Here is an 18,045-nt window from a genome sequence, read left to right as displayed (position 1 = left end):
GGGGGGGCGGTCCCTTGAAGAATTTTGACAGGCAGGGTTATTTGCTGTTTTTGTGTGAAGACTGAAGCATGCCATGCTCTGTGTGCAAATTAGAACTCCGTCCTCACTTCTTCCGGTTTGATCCTAGAAAGTGATCAGACCAGAGGAAGAGCAAGAGGAAGAGTAGCCAAAGAAGGGACAGGCAGGGGCGGCCTCTTGGGGCGGAGGTTTCCCTGACAGGGGTTCCGCCGTCTCTCTCCCTAACCACGTCCAGCACTCGCCCAGCTTCCCTCTACGTGGAAGAAGATCCACGGGCCCCGTTCATTGTGTTTTCCGTAAAAGGATGCTATCTTGGAAAGGGCATCAGCCAAGGCAGAGAAGTGCAGGAACATTCCTGGGAATGAAGGGCCCCGGGCTCTGCCCTCATGAGTCTTGGAGATAGTGTGCCTTTTGTACCTCCCCCCACGGCTCCCTCTCCCAAGCCCCCTGTCCTTTAAGTGACAAAGTAACCCATAACCGCACCTGTCCCATAGAACTTGACTTAGAAGAGGGTTGGGGCCTTTCCAGTCTCGTCATCCTCTGCTTCCTCCTGTCTGACCGGGGGACATCGCCCCAGCCTGTGTGGCAAACCTCCCTACGTACAGAGGTGCCTGGCCACCGCTTGTCTGTCACTGGGCAACACAAAAAGAAGGACAACTTGTCCTGGGCTGGGGACAGTGGGACTCGAATGGTGGGAAGAGGATGAAGCAAAGGGAGGCACAGACCCAGAGTTTTGCTAGTGTTGAGGGCAGCAGGCAGGACTGCTGTGAACTTCTGCAGTCAGAAAAGGTGTCTTCCCCTCTGTCGTGACTCCATTTGCCCCCCGAGCAGACAGGACAGAAAGTGCAAGCTTGTGGGGATGCTTGGAGGTTGAAGGGACTCTAATTAACAAAAGATCAGGGCAACTCAGTCCTAGACAGTCTAGAGACCTGCTCCCATAGCCAACCTGTAGTCTTTTCCCCCCAAGACCGGGATAGTTGGTGTCTGAGGGCTCAAAATGGACCTTTTATAAGGTGGAGGGAGCTGAACATTGCTGAGATGGGAGAAGAGGCAAAATACCACAAAGACTCTAGAACCTTCCACAATGATAGAAATGTTCTCTATCTGCTCTGCTCAATTCAGTGGCCACTGGCCATTTGAGGCTATTCAACACTTAAATGTGGCTTGTGTGAGGAGCTGAGTTTTAATTTTATTATATTTAAATTTAATCACAAGTGGCTAGTGGCTGTCATATTGGGCAGCACGAGAGCGAGACAGAGGTTATGGATGAAAAGGGATTGGAGGCCCTTCGATCCTTTACATCTGACTCTGGGTCTGAAATCTCCACCAGAGGGTGGGAGGGACAGTGGCATTTGGGAGGAGTGTCTAAAACACAAGAGACTCTGTATTTACAGAAATTTCCTGAAGCCCCTTGCGCTTATCTTACCTATGTACAGTCTGAGTATAACGGGCTCACCTCTGCCTACAGGATGAGTCCTGTTCCTTCCCTTCTCCACACCTTACCTGTCCGACCCAGTCTTTCCCTCTCCACCAACTCTTCCTTTTGCCTTCAAGTGTCCTCCATTCACCTATTAGGAAACAAAACAAAGTCCCTGCTGTCCTTTAATCTGTAACCCTTTCAAGTGAATTAACTAAAGCCATGGCTCACTTTTATCACCTGCGCTCTCTACCACTGAAGACTCGGTTCCTTGCTCACAGCGCCCCTTTCCCGGCCAGGCCCAGGAGGCTGGTTCCGACTTCATCCTTCTCGACCGGCCTGCTGCTCTGACCCTACGAATGGGGCCCTGGCAGCAGCCTCCCTCCTGTCCAGCTTCCGGGACCTCCTCTGCTCCAGAGCCCTCTTCCAGCTTCTCTGCCCGAGGTCCTCGTGTCCTTTGTTCGCTCTGTCACTACTCACTAAAGAGGATGTGCCTCTTTAGACTCATCCCACAGTTCTCTCTCCTCCCTCTGGTTTCTCGAACTGTGCAGCAGTTTTCGTGACTTTGACTACCAGCTCTCCACAAACGATTCCTGGATCGAAATCTTTTATTGTGATCCCTTACCAGGGGGAGGACAGAGATCGTCATGGCTTCCGCAAGGTTGTGAACAAAGAAAGCCCTCTGGCCACAGGGAGAGGCATGAAAAAGACCCCAACTTACCAAAGGCCAAACAATAATAATAATATGATCATCATCAACTATGACTTGATTGCTTTTTATGTGCCAAGCACTATTCTAAGTATCCACTCATTTAAGGTATTAGCTGCCTTAATTCTAGTGTCCACACACGCACGGCCACCTATGTCTCTAACACACCAGTAAGAAAGGCAGGTAGCATGCCACCGTGTATACATCTGAATGCAGACGGGCCCTCATGGGGCTCTTTCTGGATTCCATTCTGTTCCATGATGTTCTCGAACGTGTCATTTACTCTCTGTAAGCCCTTTCTCTGCCGTGTTAATGCTCTCCTCCAACTATGCTGCCAGTATTTCCCTTCATCTTCCTATCCCAGGTCACATGTGCTGTTGGGTATTTGCCAGCACGCTGCATTTCACATACACAAAATTTAACATTTCATTGTCACCCTCTAAAGCCAGCTTGCTTTCCAGGTTTCCTCTGTTTCTGTCAGAGCCATTGCCGTTCCCTGGGCTCCCACACGTGAAGCTGTGGCATGGTCAGCCCCGCCGTACCCCTTGCTTCTGCCCCGGTCTTCCCCTGTCCATCCCACTGCAGTGTACTGTTTCGCTTATTTCTGTGACACGTCTCTTAATTGATTCACTCTTTCATTCTGCGAACGCGAGACCCACCTCATTCCAGGCACGGTATTAAGTTCTGAGGATTCAGAGTTAGACAGGATTCCTGCCCTCTGGAGCTCACAGTCTGGTAGGGGGAAGGTGCCCCGTCTGCAGTGGAGATGACACAGGTGTCCAGGGAAGACAGGAGGGCTCTCAGAGAAGCCAGGACTGGCCTTTCAGCAGGGAGCTGGCCAGGGGAAGAAGGGAGGAGAAGGACATCCGGGCAGCAGGGGCAACAGGTGCAGAGGCAACAGAGCTTCAGGGGGCCACGAGTCATGTGTGGCTGGAGCAGGGGTCTGGGGGCAGGACCAGCTAGAACTCCATGTGCCACGGTAAGGAGTTTGGACTTGACCTTGAAATCTGTGTGAGGAGCCTTCAAGATAAGCTCTCACCAACTGATGGTAGGGAAGGGTGAAGGAGAGCAGTCTCTTTAAAAAAAATTTTTTTAATGTTTATTTTTGAGAAAGAGAGAGAGAGAGAGAGAGAGAGCAGCCGCGGGGGGCGGGGCAGAGATAGAGGGAGACACAGAATCTGAAACAGGCTCCAGGCTCCAACCTGTCAGCACAGAACCCAATGCGGGGCTTGAACCCATGAGTGGTGAGATCATGACCTGAGATGAGGTTGGATGCTTAACCGGCTAAGGCACCCAGGCGCCCCGCAGTCTCTTATCTTTTAGAGATACATACGCAGTCTCTCCTGATGAAATTACTTGGTGCCTAGGGATGCCATCAAAAGACTCTGGGAAGAGGAAGAAGTGAGGATCATTGGTGAAACAAGATTGGCCATATATTGATAATTATGGGAGTTAGGTGTTGAGGACATCTGTTCTATTTTTTTAGGTATGCTTGGAATTTTCCATAAAGTGTATGTGTGTGTGTGTGTGTGTGTGTATATATACACACACACACATATGTATATAAATGTACATATAAATGTTTATATGTACATTTATACACTTATATAAATCAGTATTGCATATTTATTAATATATAAAAAGATTTCTTAGTTATTTAGCTTGAGCAACATCTAGATAGTGATGCCATCAAATGAGATTAAGAACCCAGGTGGGAAAACAGATCTGGGCAAGGGCTACAGAGTATGAAGATTGAGGCTGAGAATTTGACTCTGCTGTGTTTCAGGCTTTTGGGCAACATCTAGAGGTTATATCCAGAAAGCGGTTGAAGAAATAAGTTCAAAGGTCTAGACTGATGGCAATGGTTTGGGAGTCACCAGCGTAGGAATGGAAGAAAAGGTCTGGGGAAGAATGCATCACCGGGGTTGGCGGGCAGACAAAGGATAAAAGAGGACCCGGGACATTAAAGGAGTGAACAGAGGAAATATGCCTCTGAAGAAAAATGAGGAGAGAGGAGATGGGCTTGAGGGGTAGGAGGAAATCCAGAGGACAGCATCACGAGATTTCATGGCAGTTTCGGTGAGAGGGCAAGTACACAAGGGCAGAAGGGCGTCCCTGGGTTTGCCACCCAGGCCATTGGTGACCTTGAGTATTGTTTCAGTGTAGTCACAGGGGCAAAGCTGGATTGCACTTTGTTAAGTAATTAATGAGGACAGGAGAAGACTTCTGGTTAAAGATGGCAAATTGAACATGTTCTTTTATTTCTGCTTTTCTTCCCAAACCTTACCAAAATGAGAATAAAGGAGTAAAAATGGTATAAGCCTAAAGACAAAGAGAATGGGAGAGACCAGCAAATGAGAGATCTCATCACAGTTTTGGAAGCTGGAAAATGAATGGAGAAGTGAGCAGGGCTGAGAACATTGCATAGCAAATACCTACAAGGGTGATACTAAGAAACAAGCCCCTTCGTGCCACAGAATCCCAAAAGGCTCAGGACTTAGAGGCCCCATGTGCTCCGGGAGATGCACGGAGACGCACAGACATGAGGTATGAGGCAAAAAATAGGGATCAGTGGAAAGGTAGACTCCTGGGCACCTTCTCCCGTTCTTGGCAGCCAGGTGATTCCCCATCCTTATCCTGGCAGGAGTTGGGAGGTTTGTTCTCCAGAGACAGAGAGTGTACTGGGAGAGATCCCAAGGCCCTGGAGCCAGGTGACCGGAAGGCTTCTCTCTGGAACAATGGAAGGACCCCTCATCAAAAGACTCGGAGATACTCATATGGAGGGCTCCTCCACGAACTGGTCAGGTCCCAGGCCATCTAATTTTAGGGAAGCCTGCCGTACAAAGCTCCACTCATGCTTAGAGCTTCCAACTGGCTTTTGAAGCTAATAAGGATCACTGGCCATTTGAAAAAGGAAACCTCCAAATCCTGAGGACAGTTATTTTCAAGGCCGAAAGTCAGCCTAATTATCATGCGGGAGGGTGGGATACGGATACTTTCAGGCATGCAAGTCTTATTCATGCTTTCATGTGTCAGAAACTGCTGGACGATACAGTGCCTCCACAAGGAAGGAAACACCAAGAGAGAAAAGGGTGGGGAAGAGAGAAAGGGAGTACAGACAGACAGGAAGCAGAAACCCCAAGGGAGAAGGAAAGGAAGGTCCCAACCCAACGGCAGTGCAGCAGATAGGAGCGGGAGACAAGAAGGCAGAGGGTGAGTCTCCCAGGGACAGTGGCACTGAGGGAGCTTCAGATCTATTCATTTGAAGAAATAGTATTCAGAGAGCTCGTGTGGTTCTTCTGTGCAGCTGGGGAAGAGTCAGTGATGGGGACATGAATTTAAGTAAAGCAAAAGGAGGGCGATTATTAACTCCAGAGGGGAAGTCAGCAAGTTGTTCAGAAAATGAAATATGATCATTATGTACCACTTGGCTAAATTCCATTTAGAGAAGATGGAGGGGAGGGCAAGGTAGGGAGAAGATGTGGGAGTGGTATTAAATCTTTATCTGCTGTAATCAAAAGTTGATAAATAATGCCAAAAATTGATAAACCATGAAATAGTCATACGTAGTTACTATTTGGAAACATGAAGGTAGATCCCAGAAGAAAACAATCAAAAGCAAGAAAAAGTGTTTGCTCCTGGGGAGTGGCTCACGAAGGTGGTGAGGGATGGCGTGGGAAATTGTTCTTTGACGTACTGAGCCCTTCTGGGCCAATTTGCTTTTAAAACCACTTATGCTATCTTGACAGGAAAAAATGTTAAGAATGAATGAGGGGGTAAGAAGTAGAGAGAGCGAATGTAGACATCTTTTCCAAGAAGTTCAACAGTAAAGAAAAATAATATCCGCTACTTACGTGGTCCTAATACTTGGTGCTTGTTCTAAGTACTGTATGTATATGAACTAATATAATCCTCCTAGCAACACTGTGAAGCAGGTACTGTTACTATCCACCTTTTACACATAAGGAAACAAATTTGATTCTCACAACTAGGACAGGGCTGAGCTGGGATTTGCACCCAGGCTGGATGGCTCCAGAGCCCCTGTTCTTTTTTTTTTTTTTTTTTTTAATTTTTTTTTCAATGTTTATTTATTTTTGAGAGACAGAGGGAGACACAGAATCCAAAGCAGCCTCCAGGCTTTTAGCTGTCAGCACAGAGCCCGACGCGGGGCTCGAGCCCACAGACCGTGAGATCATGACCTAGGCGGAAGTCGGACACCCAACCGACTGGGCCACCCGGATGCCCCAACAGAGCCCCTGTTCTTAACACTGGTGGGTAGAAGGAAGCGAAGAGTTGAGAAAGGGTTTATTTGTTTTTGTTTTTCATCTGCAGTAGGAAAGACATAAGCAAGAAGATGGATAAGGGGGCTGGTCCCTCGTTGAACCCTTGCCAGCCAGTAGCTGTGAAGGGAAAAGAAAGCAGAGGGGTTTGAGAGCGTAAACAAGAGAGTGTTGGGGAGCTGAGCTGTGGGATCTGAGCCATTAGGAAAGGGCAGCTGGATGGATCACAAGGAAACGAAGGAAGGGGTCAGGAAAGGAGTGAGGGAAGTGGAGGGACAGGATGGCTTCGTTTCCAGAAGAGGGAGGACATTGGCTTTGAAGACTTGCCAGATGGACTTGAAGACCACGTGCACGTGCACACGCGTGCCCAAAGGGAGCTCGAGATGGGTATTCACCCACGTGTTACTAACGCTTGCCGGGACCTCTTTCTTTTCAGTTTTGTTCAACTACATTTCTGATATGTCTTTGATTAATCTGATGAAACCCGCCATGAGAGTTTCAGGAGCCAGGCCGTCCCAGATAATGAGCAGGCCCAGGGTGTGGTCATGGAAGTGGGATGGAAAGGAAGTTTGGAGCTAAGGAAAGAAAGCAGGTGAAGTCACGACGGGGCGGGGCGGGGGGGCAGTCCTGGGAGCCCTGGTGGATGAGGGTCCAGCGCCTCCCAGAACACAGTGGGAGGGGGCCGCGCAGGCGGCCAGTGGGCACAGGTCCCGGGAAGACAGGAAGCGGTGCCACAGACTCCAGCCTTTCCTTTCCTCCTCGTCCTTCAATCCTCGCCGTCCACACTCTCAGTGTGAAGTGCAAGTGCTGGGCTCTGCCTTGCCTGTTGGAATGAATAAGTGAAGGAAGAAGTGCTTTAGAGAGATTTTTTTTCTCATTGCCACCTGATTTTTTAACATTCCCCAGCTGAATCTTCTACTTCAGTCATTTGTGATTCTCTTAAACTTTGTTTCGAAATAACTGTAGATTCACTGCGTCGCGAAGACATATTCAGGGGGATTTCACGCACCTTCTTCCCCATGTTAATATCTGAAATAATCACAGTATAGTATCAAGACCAAGACAATGGCATTGCTACAGTCTCTAAAGCATATTCAGATTTCGCCAGTCAGATGTGCACTCGTGTGTGTGCGTGTGTGTGTGTGTGTGTGTGTGTGTGTCTCAGGGTAGGGAAGAGGCTCTGTGCGTTTGTACCACATATGTGGCCTTGTGTGTCCACCACCACAATCAAGATCCAGAACCCGACATCCTCGCAGGACTTTCTCATCACCCCTTTGTGGTTGTCCCCTCAGCCCCATTGTGAGCGCCCAGCAGCCACTAATCTGGCGTCTGTCTCCACACTTAACGTGATTCATGAATATCACACAAAGCAAATCGTGCACCATGCATTCTTTTAATAGTGAATTTTTTTCATTCAGCATAATTTCATCGAAGTGTACTTATTTCAGTAGTTGTTTTTAGAGATTTGTATCGCCTTCGGTAAGAGACCTGCCCACCTCCACCTCTACCTCTGTGCCATTTCCCCTCCTGGATGGCACGGCTACCTACCAAAACCCTCTAGCAGTCTGTATTCATCTCCTTCTTCGGCGGGTCTCCCTGCCGTGCGCCTGAACCCACCTGACTCCTCTCTGTTCTAGCATCAGTTATGTATTCCTCACACCGTATCATTCTCCACTTTCAGGTAGAAGGTAGAGGTCACGTCCAACTTCCCTTTCTATCCCCAGCGTCTAGTACGTGCCTGAAACGTAGGAGGGACTCACGAAGTTACTTTTTGGCTGAATGAATGACATTGCTCTGTTTGATTCTTACCCTGTGTCTTGAGTATGTTTTCACCCCAGTGAGAGTCTAAACTAGATTGTAAATCACTTGATAGCAGCCTCCGCGTTCCGTTTACTCATGTATGCTATAGGTCCTGGTTAGGACTGCCTTAGGTGTTTGTACGTGGCCTCGATGAGTATGTGCCTTTGTGTGTGCGGGGATGGACGGAGGGCGTAAGTGCTTATGGGGCTGGTTTCCCAGCTGCCCAGCCTGACTTCCCACAGTCAGCAGGATGGACCTGGAGATGTCGGGGCTGAGGACCCTAGAGCACGTGGCCGTGACCGTCTCCATCAGTCATCCACGACGCGGCAGCTTGGAACTCAAACTGTTTTGCCCCAGTGGCATGATGTCCCTCATCGGCGCCCCCCGCAGCATGGACTCGTACGTACACCTGTCTGTCCCTTCTGAGCTCTTTTTGCAACAAGGGTCTTTGCGGGGAAGAGATACGGGAAAAGTGGACTCTGGCACCGGCCTGAGCTATCATGGCACCGCTGACCGTGGCAGCTGGAAGCCATTTCTGACCTGCTTTGTACAAGTCACTTACAATGTGCTAAGCGCCACACTTGACAGATATTTTCTCTAATCCTTTGTAAGCTGCCCTTACAAGTGCGGAAACAAGTCACAGAGTAGGAAGTGCCTGAAGAAGTAACGGGAAGCCTAGATCTGTGGAGCTCCCGCAGCCTGTGGTCTTGCCACCTTTACTTTTCCCATGAGGACACATCGATGCGAGTCCTCTGTCCCATTCCCAGGGGACAGAGGCAGCACTGGAGGACCCCTCAGGGCACACTCCCTAGTGACTGTAGCTCAGGCAACAACTGCTACATTTTCATGGCTGCTCCAGGGAGGAAATCACGTCTGTGGGCCGAGGGTCAGTTCCCTGCCCCGCGCCTACCAGGTTTTCCACTCTGTTTTTCCCCCAGAGATCCCAATGGCTTCAATGACTGGACCTTCTCCACTGTGCGATGCTGGGGGGAGAGAGCGAAGGGGACTTACAGACTTGTTATCAGGGATGTGGGTAAGCCTGCCTGCCCTTCCATCTGGTCCCTCTGGAGCTCAGAGTCCCCGCAGAAACCGTCCCACGGGGAATACGTAGGGTCGCCATTGGACCAACAGGGTAGATGCCAAGAAGTACGCCCCATCTAGAATATGGGCACCGAAATCTGAACTTGTTCGTTGGTACTCCCTCTCATATTCCTTGGAGAAGTGACTGATCCATTTTTCCTCAGGATAGCAACAAAAATTCCTTGTTGAAACCACATTTCAAGTCCTTTCACATATAACCGTGCTTCGGCCAGCCCTGGTAGGCAGGTAAGGGCAGGACTAATTTTCACCGTTTTTTGGTTTTGTTTTTTGTTGTTTTGGTTTTTTGGTTTTTTCTTTTTCTTTTTCTTTTCTTTTTTTTTTTTTTTTTTTTTTTTTGAAAAACCGAGGTACACCCAGAGGTCTGATGTGGCCGGTGCAAGGTCATACAGTATTCCAGCGAGGAGACTGGAAACTGAGCCCAGCTCTCCCGGCTTCCAGTCAAGCTAGGTATTCCCTAGACCAGTGGTTTTCAAACTTTCCTTTAATTTAGTAGAAGGACATGTTATTTCCTCCCCCAAGCAAAATCCCAGCTGAAACCTGAAAATATGAAAGAGCTAAAGGCCGAGCCTCCTTGCTTCGGAGTCCCACCTCCCAGCCTCCCCGTGTCCATCCCTGAGGGCACCCGTGAGGCGCATCTGCAGAAGCCCCCCAGCCAGTGGGACACGCACAGCCTCAGCTGACCGTGGGGTCAAGCCCCCAGGTTGGGGGGGCGGGCAGGGCCTCTGCTGCTCACACGGCCAGCACAGGGGCAGGGCTCACGGTGCTTCTCTTGCCCCTCTAGGAGACGAGACGCCCCGGGCCGGCACCCTCCAACAGTGGCAGCTGACCCTGTATGGCTCTGTGTGGAGCCCAGTCGACATCAGGGACAGACAGCGGTAGGTGCCAGACTCGTGTGCCGGAGGGACGGCAGCTCCGGGGGCTGGGAGAGGCCACTGAGGGCCCCCTCCTCCCTGGGAACCCACACTACACCACCACCCCCCCCCCCCTTGCTGCCCTGGGACTTCCCTCTCCTCGGCGATAAGGTGGGAGGACGGGTGAGGGCAGGAGGCAGAGGAACCAAGTTCCAGAGCGGGTTCTCATCCCTTGTCTTCTCCACAGACTGTTAGAAAGTGCCATGAGTGGAAAATACCTGCATGATGGCTTCACTCTGCCCTGTCCTCCTGGGCTGAAAATCCCTGAGGAAGATGGTTACACCATCACCCCTAACACCCTCAAGGTACGAGGGCCGAGCCTCCAGCTCCAGGTGGGCAGGAGGGCTGGGGGGGGGGGGGGGCGGCGCGGGGGGGCCGCGGGGGGGTGCACCAAGTGACCTGAGAAGGGGGGGGGGGGGAAGACCTGGGTCCCCACTCTACTAGCCAGCTCGAAGAGGGCACTGCTCAGTGGGGTCAAGTGCTTTGAGGTGGGCAGCAGTCCCTGGGAGGTGAGAGACTTTCTGAGCTCATCGTTCTGGGCTGAGGAAAGCCACAGGGCTTTGGGAAACCATCCGTAACTCAGGTGCTTGACCTTTCCCAGACTCTGGTGCTGGTAGGCAGTTTTACCATCTTCTGGACCGTCTACTACATGCTGGAAATATACCTGAGCCAGAGGAATGTGGCCTCCCACCGCGTTTGTAGGAGCGGACCCTGCCACTGGCCCCAACGAAGCCAAAAAGCCAGGGAGGAGGGGACAGAACTGGAATCAGTGCCACTCTGCAACAGCAAAGATCCAGATGGGGTGGAGACAGAAAGTGAGCGCCCTGCCACCACCTCTGGCCCCCTTGTCCCGGACCTGTTGGATCAAGGGGACTGGGGCCTGTCCCAGGACAGGAGGGCCCTGGACCACCCTCGTCATCAGCTACCCCCAGACCTGTTGCAGGGGAAAGAGGAGCAGATTTGCTGACCCAGGGCCCAGCAGACTCAACGTGGGCCAGGCTCTTCCTTCCCCGAGCCAGGGAAGCTGGGAAAGCTGCTCCGAAGTCCCAGGAACTCTGGGGAGAAGGCGGCCCTGATGCTAACATGGGGAATCCACAGGCCTCAAGAGCTCCCTGTGACTACATTCAGGGAGGGCGAGGGACTTCTCAAGGTGCAGTGACAGAGGAATGGTGCCAGAGGACATTGTGGCCATAGCCTCCAGATCTTCCTCCTCCTGAAAGCTTTTGGTGAGAAGGTCTTGGACAAAGGCTCGGCCCCTCCCATTTGTCAGGCCTGCTTCCTCATTTCTCCTGGGCAGGCCGGTGATGTGGGTCACAGGGACCCTCACCCATGTGGTAGGGCGGTGCCCACCAGGCCAGAAGAGCCTCTCAGTGGAAACATCACTGGGGTCACTTAGGAAGAGGGCTCAGGGTGAAGGCTGGGAAGAGCCCCTGCATATATGCCTGTCCTTTTGATGACCCAGGACCTAGAAACCACAGTCCCCTCCTCTCCCTCCCTCACCTTCCTGCCTACGCCTGGAACTTAGGACATACAGGTATGGCAGTCAGCCCTCAGCCCAGCCACACTCGCCCTGAAAGCAGCTGCCTCCATTAGCCCTGATCAGAAGCCAACCTTGAACATACCCCTGACTCCTTCACCACCGCCCCCCACCCTCCGTCCTGAGGGATCGGTACGATGCTCCTGGCACGGCTCCCCAGGGCCCGCGCTGCCTCACTACGGTAGTCTGCAGCAGGACTATGACGGGGCTCGGCCACTGCCACTCCAGCCCTGCGACCGCCCTGTCTTCCTCTGCAAAGTGCTCAGGGAAATGGCCTTACCCGCTGGAGGCCCGCCGTCTGCCTGACAGGCTGTGAGTCCTCCCACCATTACTGGCCTCCTCCCCTCTTCTGAGCTAGTTTGGTTGATCTAAATTTTTTTTAACGCTTAAGATTTGGGTTTGTCTTTTCACAGCAACATTTGGTTGAATGTTTTTCTGCACAGCTTTTCCAAAATAAAAACCTTCCACGCAACTCTGCCCTCCCCAGCTCCTTTCATCTGCCTCCCAGAGCTAATGCAAGTTGCCAGGTTGCTCTCCTTGGCCTTTGGTCCCCGGTCCCCGAGATCCACTCTCCTCCTCCGCGTGGCCCTCTGAAGGAAACTGGCCCCCCTTGAGGTCCTAGAATTTGAGAGGTCCTTCGGAGCTGGCCTTCAGGAACCCACATAAATGTTGCCTGCCTCTTCCCTGCTCATGTTTCCTAGAATCAGAAGTGACCAGGGCAAATCAAACTCTGCCAGCCAGGCCTGAGAAAAGATTGATGTATATATTTGTTTCCTTTCTGAATTTCAACCCCCAAAATATTCCAGAAAAAAAATAAATGGAGGGAGGTTGGGCAGGATTACCTTCAATAGGCGTCTGTTGCCAAGGAGGCTAGTGGACTTGCCCCCCGCCCAGGCTACCCCCAGCCCACGTCCCCCCTGCCCGGCCCAGGATGGGGTGAGACGGTGGGAGACGGCGGGGGAGCTGGGAGGAGGGTCAGGGGAGTGGTGCTTGGGGGTAAGAAATTGGGCTGAGGCTGAGGGGTGGGGGAGAGCTGCCCAAGTGCGGTCACCTTTGCTCGGTGACAGGCCTCGAAGCTTGGCCGGGGCTGAGGAACTACACGGGTGCGGGTGAGGCGGGCTAGGCAGGATGGCTGCAGCCGACGAGCCGGGGAAGGACAGGGCTGGGGGCTGGCCCTCTCCCTCTAACTGATGATCTGCCGAGGTCGTCCGTAGCCTGTCATGCCGGCCTGGGAGGCCCCCCTGTTGCTGCCCATCTGTAGGCCAATGACATGTTTGCCCTCCTGCAGTTGGCTCTCTGTGAACTCCCTCTTATGCTCCTGGGCTTTCCTGGAAGAGGGGAAACCAGGATAAAGACTCATCAGGACTGCACATTTCATCCCCCCTCCCCCCCTCCCGTGCTCTGTTTCCTCTGCCGCTTCCTAGACCGGTCCCATGTCCCCCCCCCCCCCCATCTCACTTCTTTGTTTCCTTAACCTGGCTCACCCCGTGGACCAAGGAGGATGGCAAGTACCAGGGACCCATTTCCTACCCAGCCTAGACCTTCACTTTGGACCTTCCAGCTATCTGCTTCCCCTCCCCGCTGGGCCTGACAGTCAGCCCAGGCCACCTCCCATCTCCCTGCAAAGACACAGGTTCGGAGCACAAGGAACCCCGGGTGGCCGCGTACTTCATAAACCAGTTGGGATCTCCACGGTAGTACCCGTCGTTCTTGGTCACTGCCAAGCTGCCCAGAGCCATCAGGGTTCTCTGCACCGCTGCCAGGTCTTTGCCTGTGAGAAGAAAGGAGGGATGGGGGTGAACTTCAGGGCCATGTACACGGGACTCCAGGGCAGGGCCTGCCCCACCTCTCAGAAAAATGGCCAACCCAGGGGCAAAAGTTGTCCCAGGATCAAAGGAGGCTCCAGGAGATCCTACGATGCCCTCGAGAGCCTGGCTGGTACCCTTCCGGCACATCCTGTTCCTACTATGCAGACCTGTTGTGTGGCATGTTTTGATCATCCTTCGTCCCCTCTGCCTCAGCTTCCTGTCCTGCACCCACCTTCTCCACCCCTTTTCTCTCTGTACCTTCGAAGAGGTCAACAGTCTGAAACATGTCAGTCTTGGTGACCCCATAGTCCTCAGCCGCCTTCAGGAACTGAGCCACCTGCTCCATTTGCTTGAAGACCATGGATGGAGGGTTCTCGGGCACCTTCACCGGCTTGGAGCCGTCAGGATACAGGCTGTTCACCAGCTTGCTCAGAATCTGCCAGGCACAGAACGCAGCTCGGCACTCAGCTCGGGGCGCCTGCCTCACAACTCCAGCAGAGCCCCAGCCCCCCTTCCCAGGGGACCACTCACCACGCCGTTCTTCAGCCAGACCTGGAAGCCCAGGCGCCCACGGTCCGGGCGCCCCACGTCTGCGCCACACTGCACTATGATCCACTCCACCAGCCGCTCCTCCAGCTCCTCGTCATACTTCTTCTCAATTTTGGATTGCACTTCGCGGCTCATGCCATAGGAAGGACCCTTGTTGGCCATGTTGAGGGAGAGCTAAAGCAGCACGGGCCAGAGAAGGGAGAAGGTCAGAGGATCGGAGAACAACTCTGCTTTTCACTCGTGCTAGGCGGGCCTTCCGGCTTCTAGGAGGACGGGGGGGGGGGGGGGCATGCCACCCATCCTAGATGTTTACCTCCCCGTTCCCTCATTTTGTTTTCACGGCACTTCCCGTCTGGGCCAGGCTCATCCCCTCAGTCCGGGGAGCCTCTGAACTTGGAGGCCAGAGAAACGGGAGACCAGATCTTTGGAAGTCTAGAGCAAGGGTCAGTAAACTTCTTTTTGTAAGCAACCAGACAGTAAGTATTTTAGGTTTTGCAGGACATGAGGTTTCTGCCATTGTAGCAGGAAAGCAGCCTGAGACGATACATGAACAAGTAAGCAGGCTTTGATCCAATAAAACTTTATTTACACAAACAGCAGGCTGCATTTAGCCTATGAGCTGTAGTTTGACAATGGCTGGACTAGAGCTTTCTCTCTTTGCCAAGATTGACCGGAGGCCTGGAGACACCTTCCAGAAGAGGCCACACGACCCTTCCAAAATAAAGCAGCGGGTTTCTTTGTCCAGCTAGGCGTGAGGTGGTCCTGCCCTACTTCTCCCTCTGCTTTACCCCCCAGCCCCAAAGCTGGAGCTGCAAAACTCCAGCTCTTTGCCAGGTCAGCTCAGCCTCTGGCCCACAGCTGCTGAAGAGGCTCAAACTTATCCACCCCTGGAAAGGTCTAGGAAGCCAGCAAAACCCAAGAGGTTTTGGTCAAAAAGCTGTACTTCCTCAGGTGAGCCGAGAGAGAGAGAGAGAGAGAGAGAGAGAGAACACTTATAGACCCATAGACTTTCCCTCGTGCCCTCAGGCTCCCACCACTGTAGTAGCTGAGTAACCCAGGAGCCAGAGCCCTCCAAGGGTATCCCAGAGCCAAGAATCTGCCAGCGAGAGCGTGGGGAGCCCCTCTCCGTGCACAGCAGCAGCAGCTGTTGCCCTGAAGGTCTGGGGCCGGCACTGCTCTGGAGAGCCCCGAGATGTAGGGGGAAGGCTATAGCAGCAGGGCGGGCTGGTCAAGATGTGGCTGGTCAAGAGGAACCTGACCTGGCCCCAGCTATCACCCAGAGCTCCTCGGAAGAGCCCTCCGAGAGAGGTGCCAGATGAAGCCAGACCCATCACCTGGCCTCAGAGAGGTCAGAGGTTGGGAGGGAGAGAATGGTCTGAGGATGGGGGTAGTCGTTGTGCTCCCCCGACTCCCTTTCTTGCCAATATCAGACCGTCTCTCCTGTACCACCGTGGGGAGCTTGTCACGGTCTCGGGTCAGCTGCCCAACCCTTCCTTCGCCCATAGCTGACAACTTTCCTGCATTCAAGTTCCCCATCTGTGCACCGAGGATGATGTCATCTCCCTCAGAGAGCTGTGCCTTCTCCCAGGCACTGTCTGTGACTCCCTCCCAGAGTCGCCTCCTGGTGGTGACCTGGGAGAGCCAGCCCCTGACCCAGGGACAAAAACTGCTTCTTCCCACTCTGGCCTCCACTCCTTTTCCATTCATCCCCTGAGAGGACAACAAAGTTTGAGAGAAAGAACACGGGAGATGAACTCATTTGATTCCAGCCACTGGCAACTCACTTCTCTCCGGTTTGAAAAGCCCGAGGGCTGGGCCACCTCTGAGCACCGGCACCCTCACCTGGCCAGTGATGCCAGAGAATCCAAAAGCAGAGTCTCTGTTTCCCTACAGACAGCCCAACGCCTCCCTTCCCCAACCCTGCTTCCCAACCGCCCAAAGGCGAAGACGAGGGGTCCAAACCCACGAGTCAGCTGGGTCCAAGTGCCCTCGGCCCATCCTTCATCCTGGGCCCCGCTCGGCCTTCACCCCACCAGCCCAGGCAGGCAGCGCACACCCCACCTTCCCCGCCCTGCCCTCCTCGTCCTCCCCACCCACCTACCCTCCCAGACCCTGCGCCAGCAGGTGAGGAGCAGGACGGAAGCGGAGTGCCGTCACCCCCAGCTTGCAGTCTAAGAGATTCGGAGCAGATAGTTAAGGTATCGAGGCTCACAGTGAGAAGTACACAAAGCTGCAGCCCCTAGATCTAGAGACAATATTTGATTTTTATCAGAACAGGGAAGGGGATGAAATGCACCCCACCCATCCCAACCCCACCCTCTGCCTCCGCATGAGGAGTCCGGAAGTGGAGAATTCCAAGAAATCTCATTAAGTCCTCTGACCAAGACCTCCCCAGTCCCACCTTGGAGCTGTAGGAAGAGGAGAGGGAAACAGTTGCCAGGCAGCCCACCCAGAGGCCTTTCTAGACAAAGCCTCCTGGAGCAGGCCAGGCCGGCCAGCTGGACTCCGCTTTGACCCTCTGGCCCCGTGGCTCCTGTCAGCTTCCCCTCCCCTGAGAGAAAGAACAAGGGCCAGCTGCAAAGGGGTGGCATGCACCTGTTACCGGCGGGAACCGGGGGTCTCTCCAGGACCACCGGGCCCCTGGCTCTTCGAAATAGAACACAGCCAATAAGAGCAGGCACACGTGGATCTCTGAGAAGGCAAGAGGGACGGCTCCTCTAAATTCTGGAAGCAGAGAAGAGCAGCCCTATTCACTGCTGCCCTTTGGAGAGCAACCATTGAGGGAACCAGCTAGACCCTTCGGGAAAGGCCCAGGGTCCCAGGCCCGCCCAGCCCTGTGTGAGCCATCCAGGACAACACTGCAAAGCCCCTGTGGGTGCCCAGCCCTCACCCCTCTGCCTGCCGTGCGGTCATCTCCCATTTCAGAGGATGGAAGGAGCCATGTGTCTAGAAAACGCAGCTCTCGCAGGTCCCTGCACCGGGCCACCCTGGCTGTTCCAGGGTACAGGAGTCTGGTGGTCCTTTCCACTGCCTCAGTGGCTCCCAGGGCTTCTGTGCTGCTCAGACCCGAGCGCCCGCCAGCAGGACACTGCTCTCCAGCACTGCTGTGCTCGCACACCTCCTCACCTCCTTGGATGTCCTCTTACATGGACGACAGACAGAGCCTTGGGTCTAACCCAATACCTTGAGCCCATCACACACTCTGTCGGTACGACCATGGCCAAAAACGTGGGGAGCCTCCCTGTCACCTCAGACCTCAGGTCTCCACCATCAGTCCCTCTGACCGGCCAAGCCATCTTGAGATCAGCCTGGGGCTGCCTGGTCCAAGGACTCCAAGTACGAGATTCCAGCAATCTCACCCACCCCCCCCCCCACCCCACCCCCCCCACCCTCATCGAGCTAAGGCCACCTCCCCATCTGGAGATGAGGAATGCACGAGGAGAGGACGTGCTTCCCCGCCATGGGGTTGCAGCCCAGGGCCCGTGAGAGCCCCTCTGCAATACCCCCGTGGTCCCTAAGCCCTAGCCCACCTCCCCTCCAACCCGGGGATGCCTGCACTTACAGGAGTTCCTCGAGACTCGCAGGCGGGAATGAGCTCTCCGTGTCTGAACTTGGACAGACAGGATGGGGCGCCGGCTGGGTGGGGGGTTTAAAGGGCCGCTGCCGCGGTGATGTCAGCCTCCCCCGCTGGCTCACCCCTGGGCCCCCTCCCTGCCAGAGGAACCCGTCCCGTTCCCCACCCCCCGCCCCCCCAGTGACTCCACACAGACTCCATATTTGGGGAAAGACACCAAGTTGGAGCAGTCTGCCGGGGGCTGCCCGGGACATTCTCTGCGTGCTTTGGAGATGGAGCCGGCGGGGCGGAGCTGCGCTGCCGGCTGGGAAGCGGCCGGGGAAAAGCCTTTTATGGACAGG

General features: G+C 53.7%; 2 protein-coding genes across 4 annotated transcripts in view; one reads left to right on the top strand and one right to left on the bottom strand.

Moving 5' to 3' along the window:
- The window catches only part of PCSK7 (proprotein convertase subtilisin/kexin type 7), a 25,410-nt gene extending 13,165 nt beyond the window's left edge, over nucleotides 1-12,245 (top strand). Inside the window, exons 13-17 of one of the 3 annotated variants that reach the window (XM_040483141.1) lie at nucleotides 8,467-8,623; nucleotides 9,163-9,257; nucleotides 10,107-10,200; nucleotides 10,424-10,541; nucleotides 10,838-12,245. In XM_040483141.1, the coding sequence (XP_040339075.1) occupies nucleotides 8,467-8,623; nucleotides 9,163-9,257; nucleotides 10,107-10,200; nucleotides 10,424-10,541; nucleotides 10,838-11,203 (830 nt within the window). In that variant the 3' untranslated portion in view covers nucleotides 11,204-12,245. Of the gene's footprint in view, nucleotides 1-8,466; nucleotides 8,624-9,162; nucleotides 9,551-9,672; nucleotides 10,225-10,423; nucleotides 10,542-10,837 lie in introns of those variants that run through there. The other 2 variants (XR_005792900.1, XR_005792901.1) reach the window with 2 other exon arrangements.
- A 271-nt stretch (nucleotides 12,246-12,516) lies between these two features.
- Nucleotides 12,517-17,824, bottom strand: TAGLN (transgelin). Its single transcript, XM_040483147.1, has 5 exons — nucleotides 17,693-17,824; nucleotides 14,113-14,304; nucleotides 13,840-14,017; nucleotides 13,442-13,544; nucleotides 12,517-13,101 (listed from the first exon to the last, which is right to left on the bottom strand). Exons 2-5 carry the CDS (start codon nucleotides 14,290-14,292, stop codon nucleotides 12,957-12,959), a joined length of 606 nt encoding a protein of 201 aa, XP_040339081.1. The 5' UTR covers nucleotides 14,293-14,304; nucleotides 17,693-17,824; the 3' UTR covers nucleotides 12,517-12,956.
- Nucleotides 17,825-18,045: the final 221 nt, after the last annotated feature.

This window comes from Herpailurus yagouaroundi, unplaced genomic scaffold (assembly GCF_014898765.1).
Source record: "Herpailurus yagouaroundi ecotype Mexico unplaced genomic scaffold, PumYag 161, whole genome shotgun sequence".
Classification (NCBI taxonomy): domain Eukaryota; kingdom Metazoa; phylum Chordata; class Mammalia; order Carnivora; family Felidae; genus Herpailurus; species Herpailurus yagouaroundi.
This window is presented reverse-complemented; position numbering and strand designations above follow the sequence as displayed.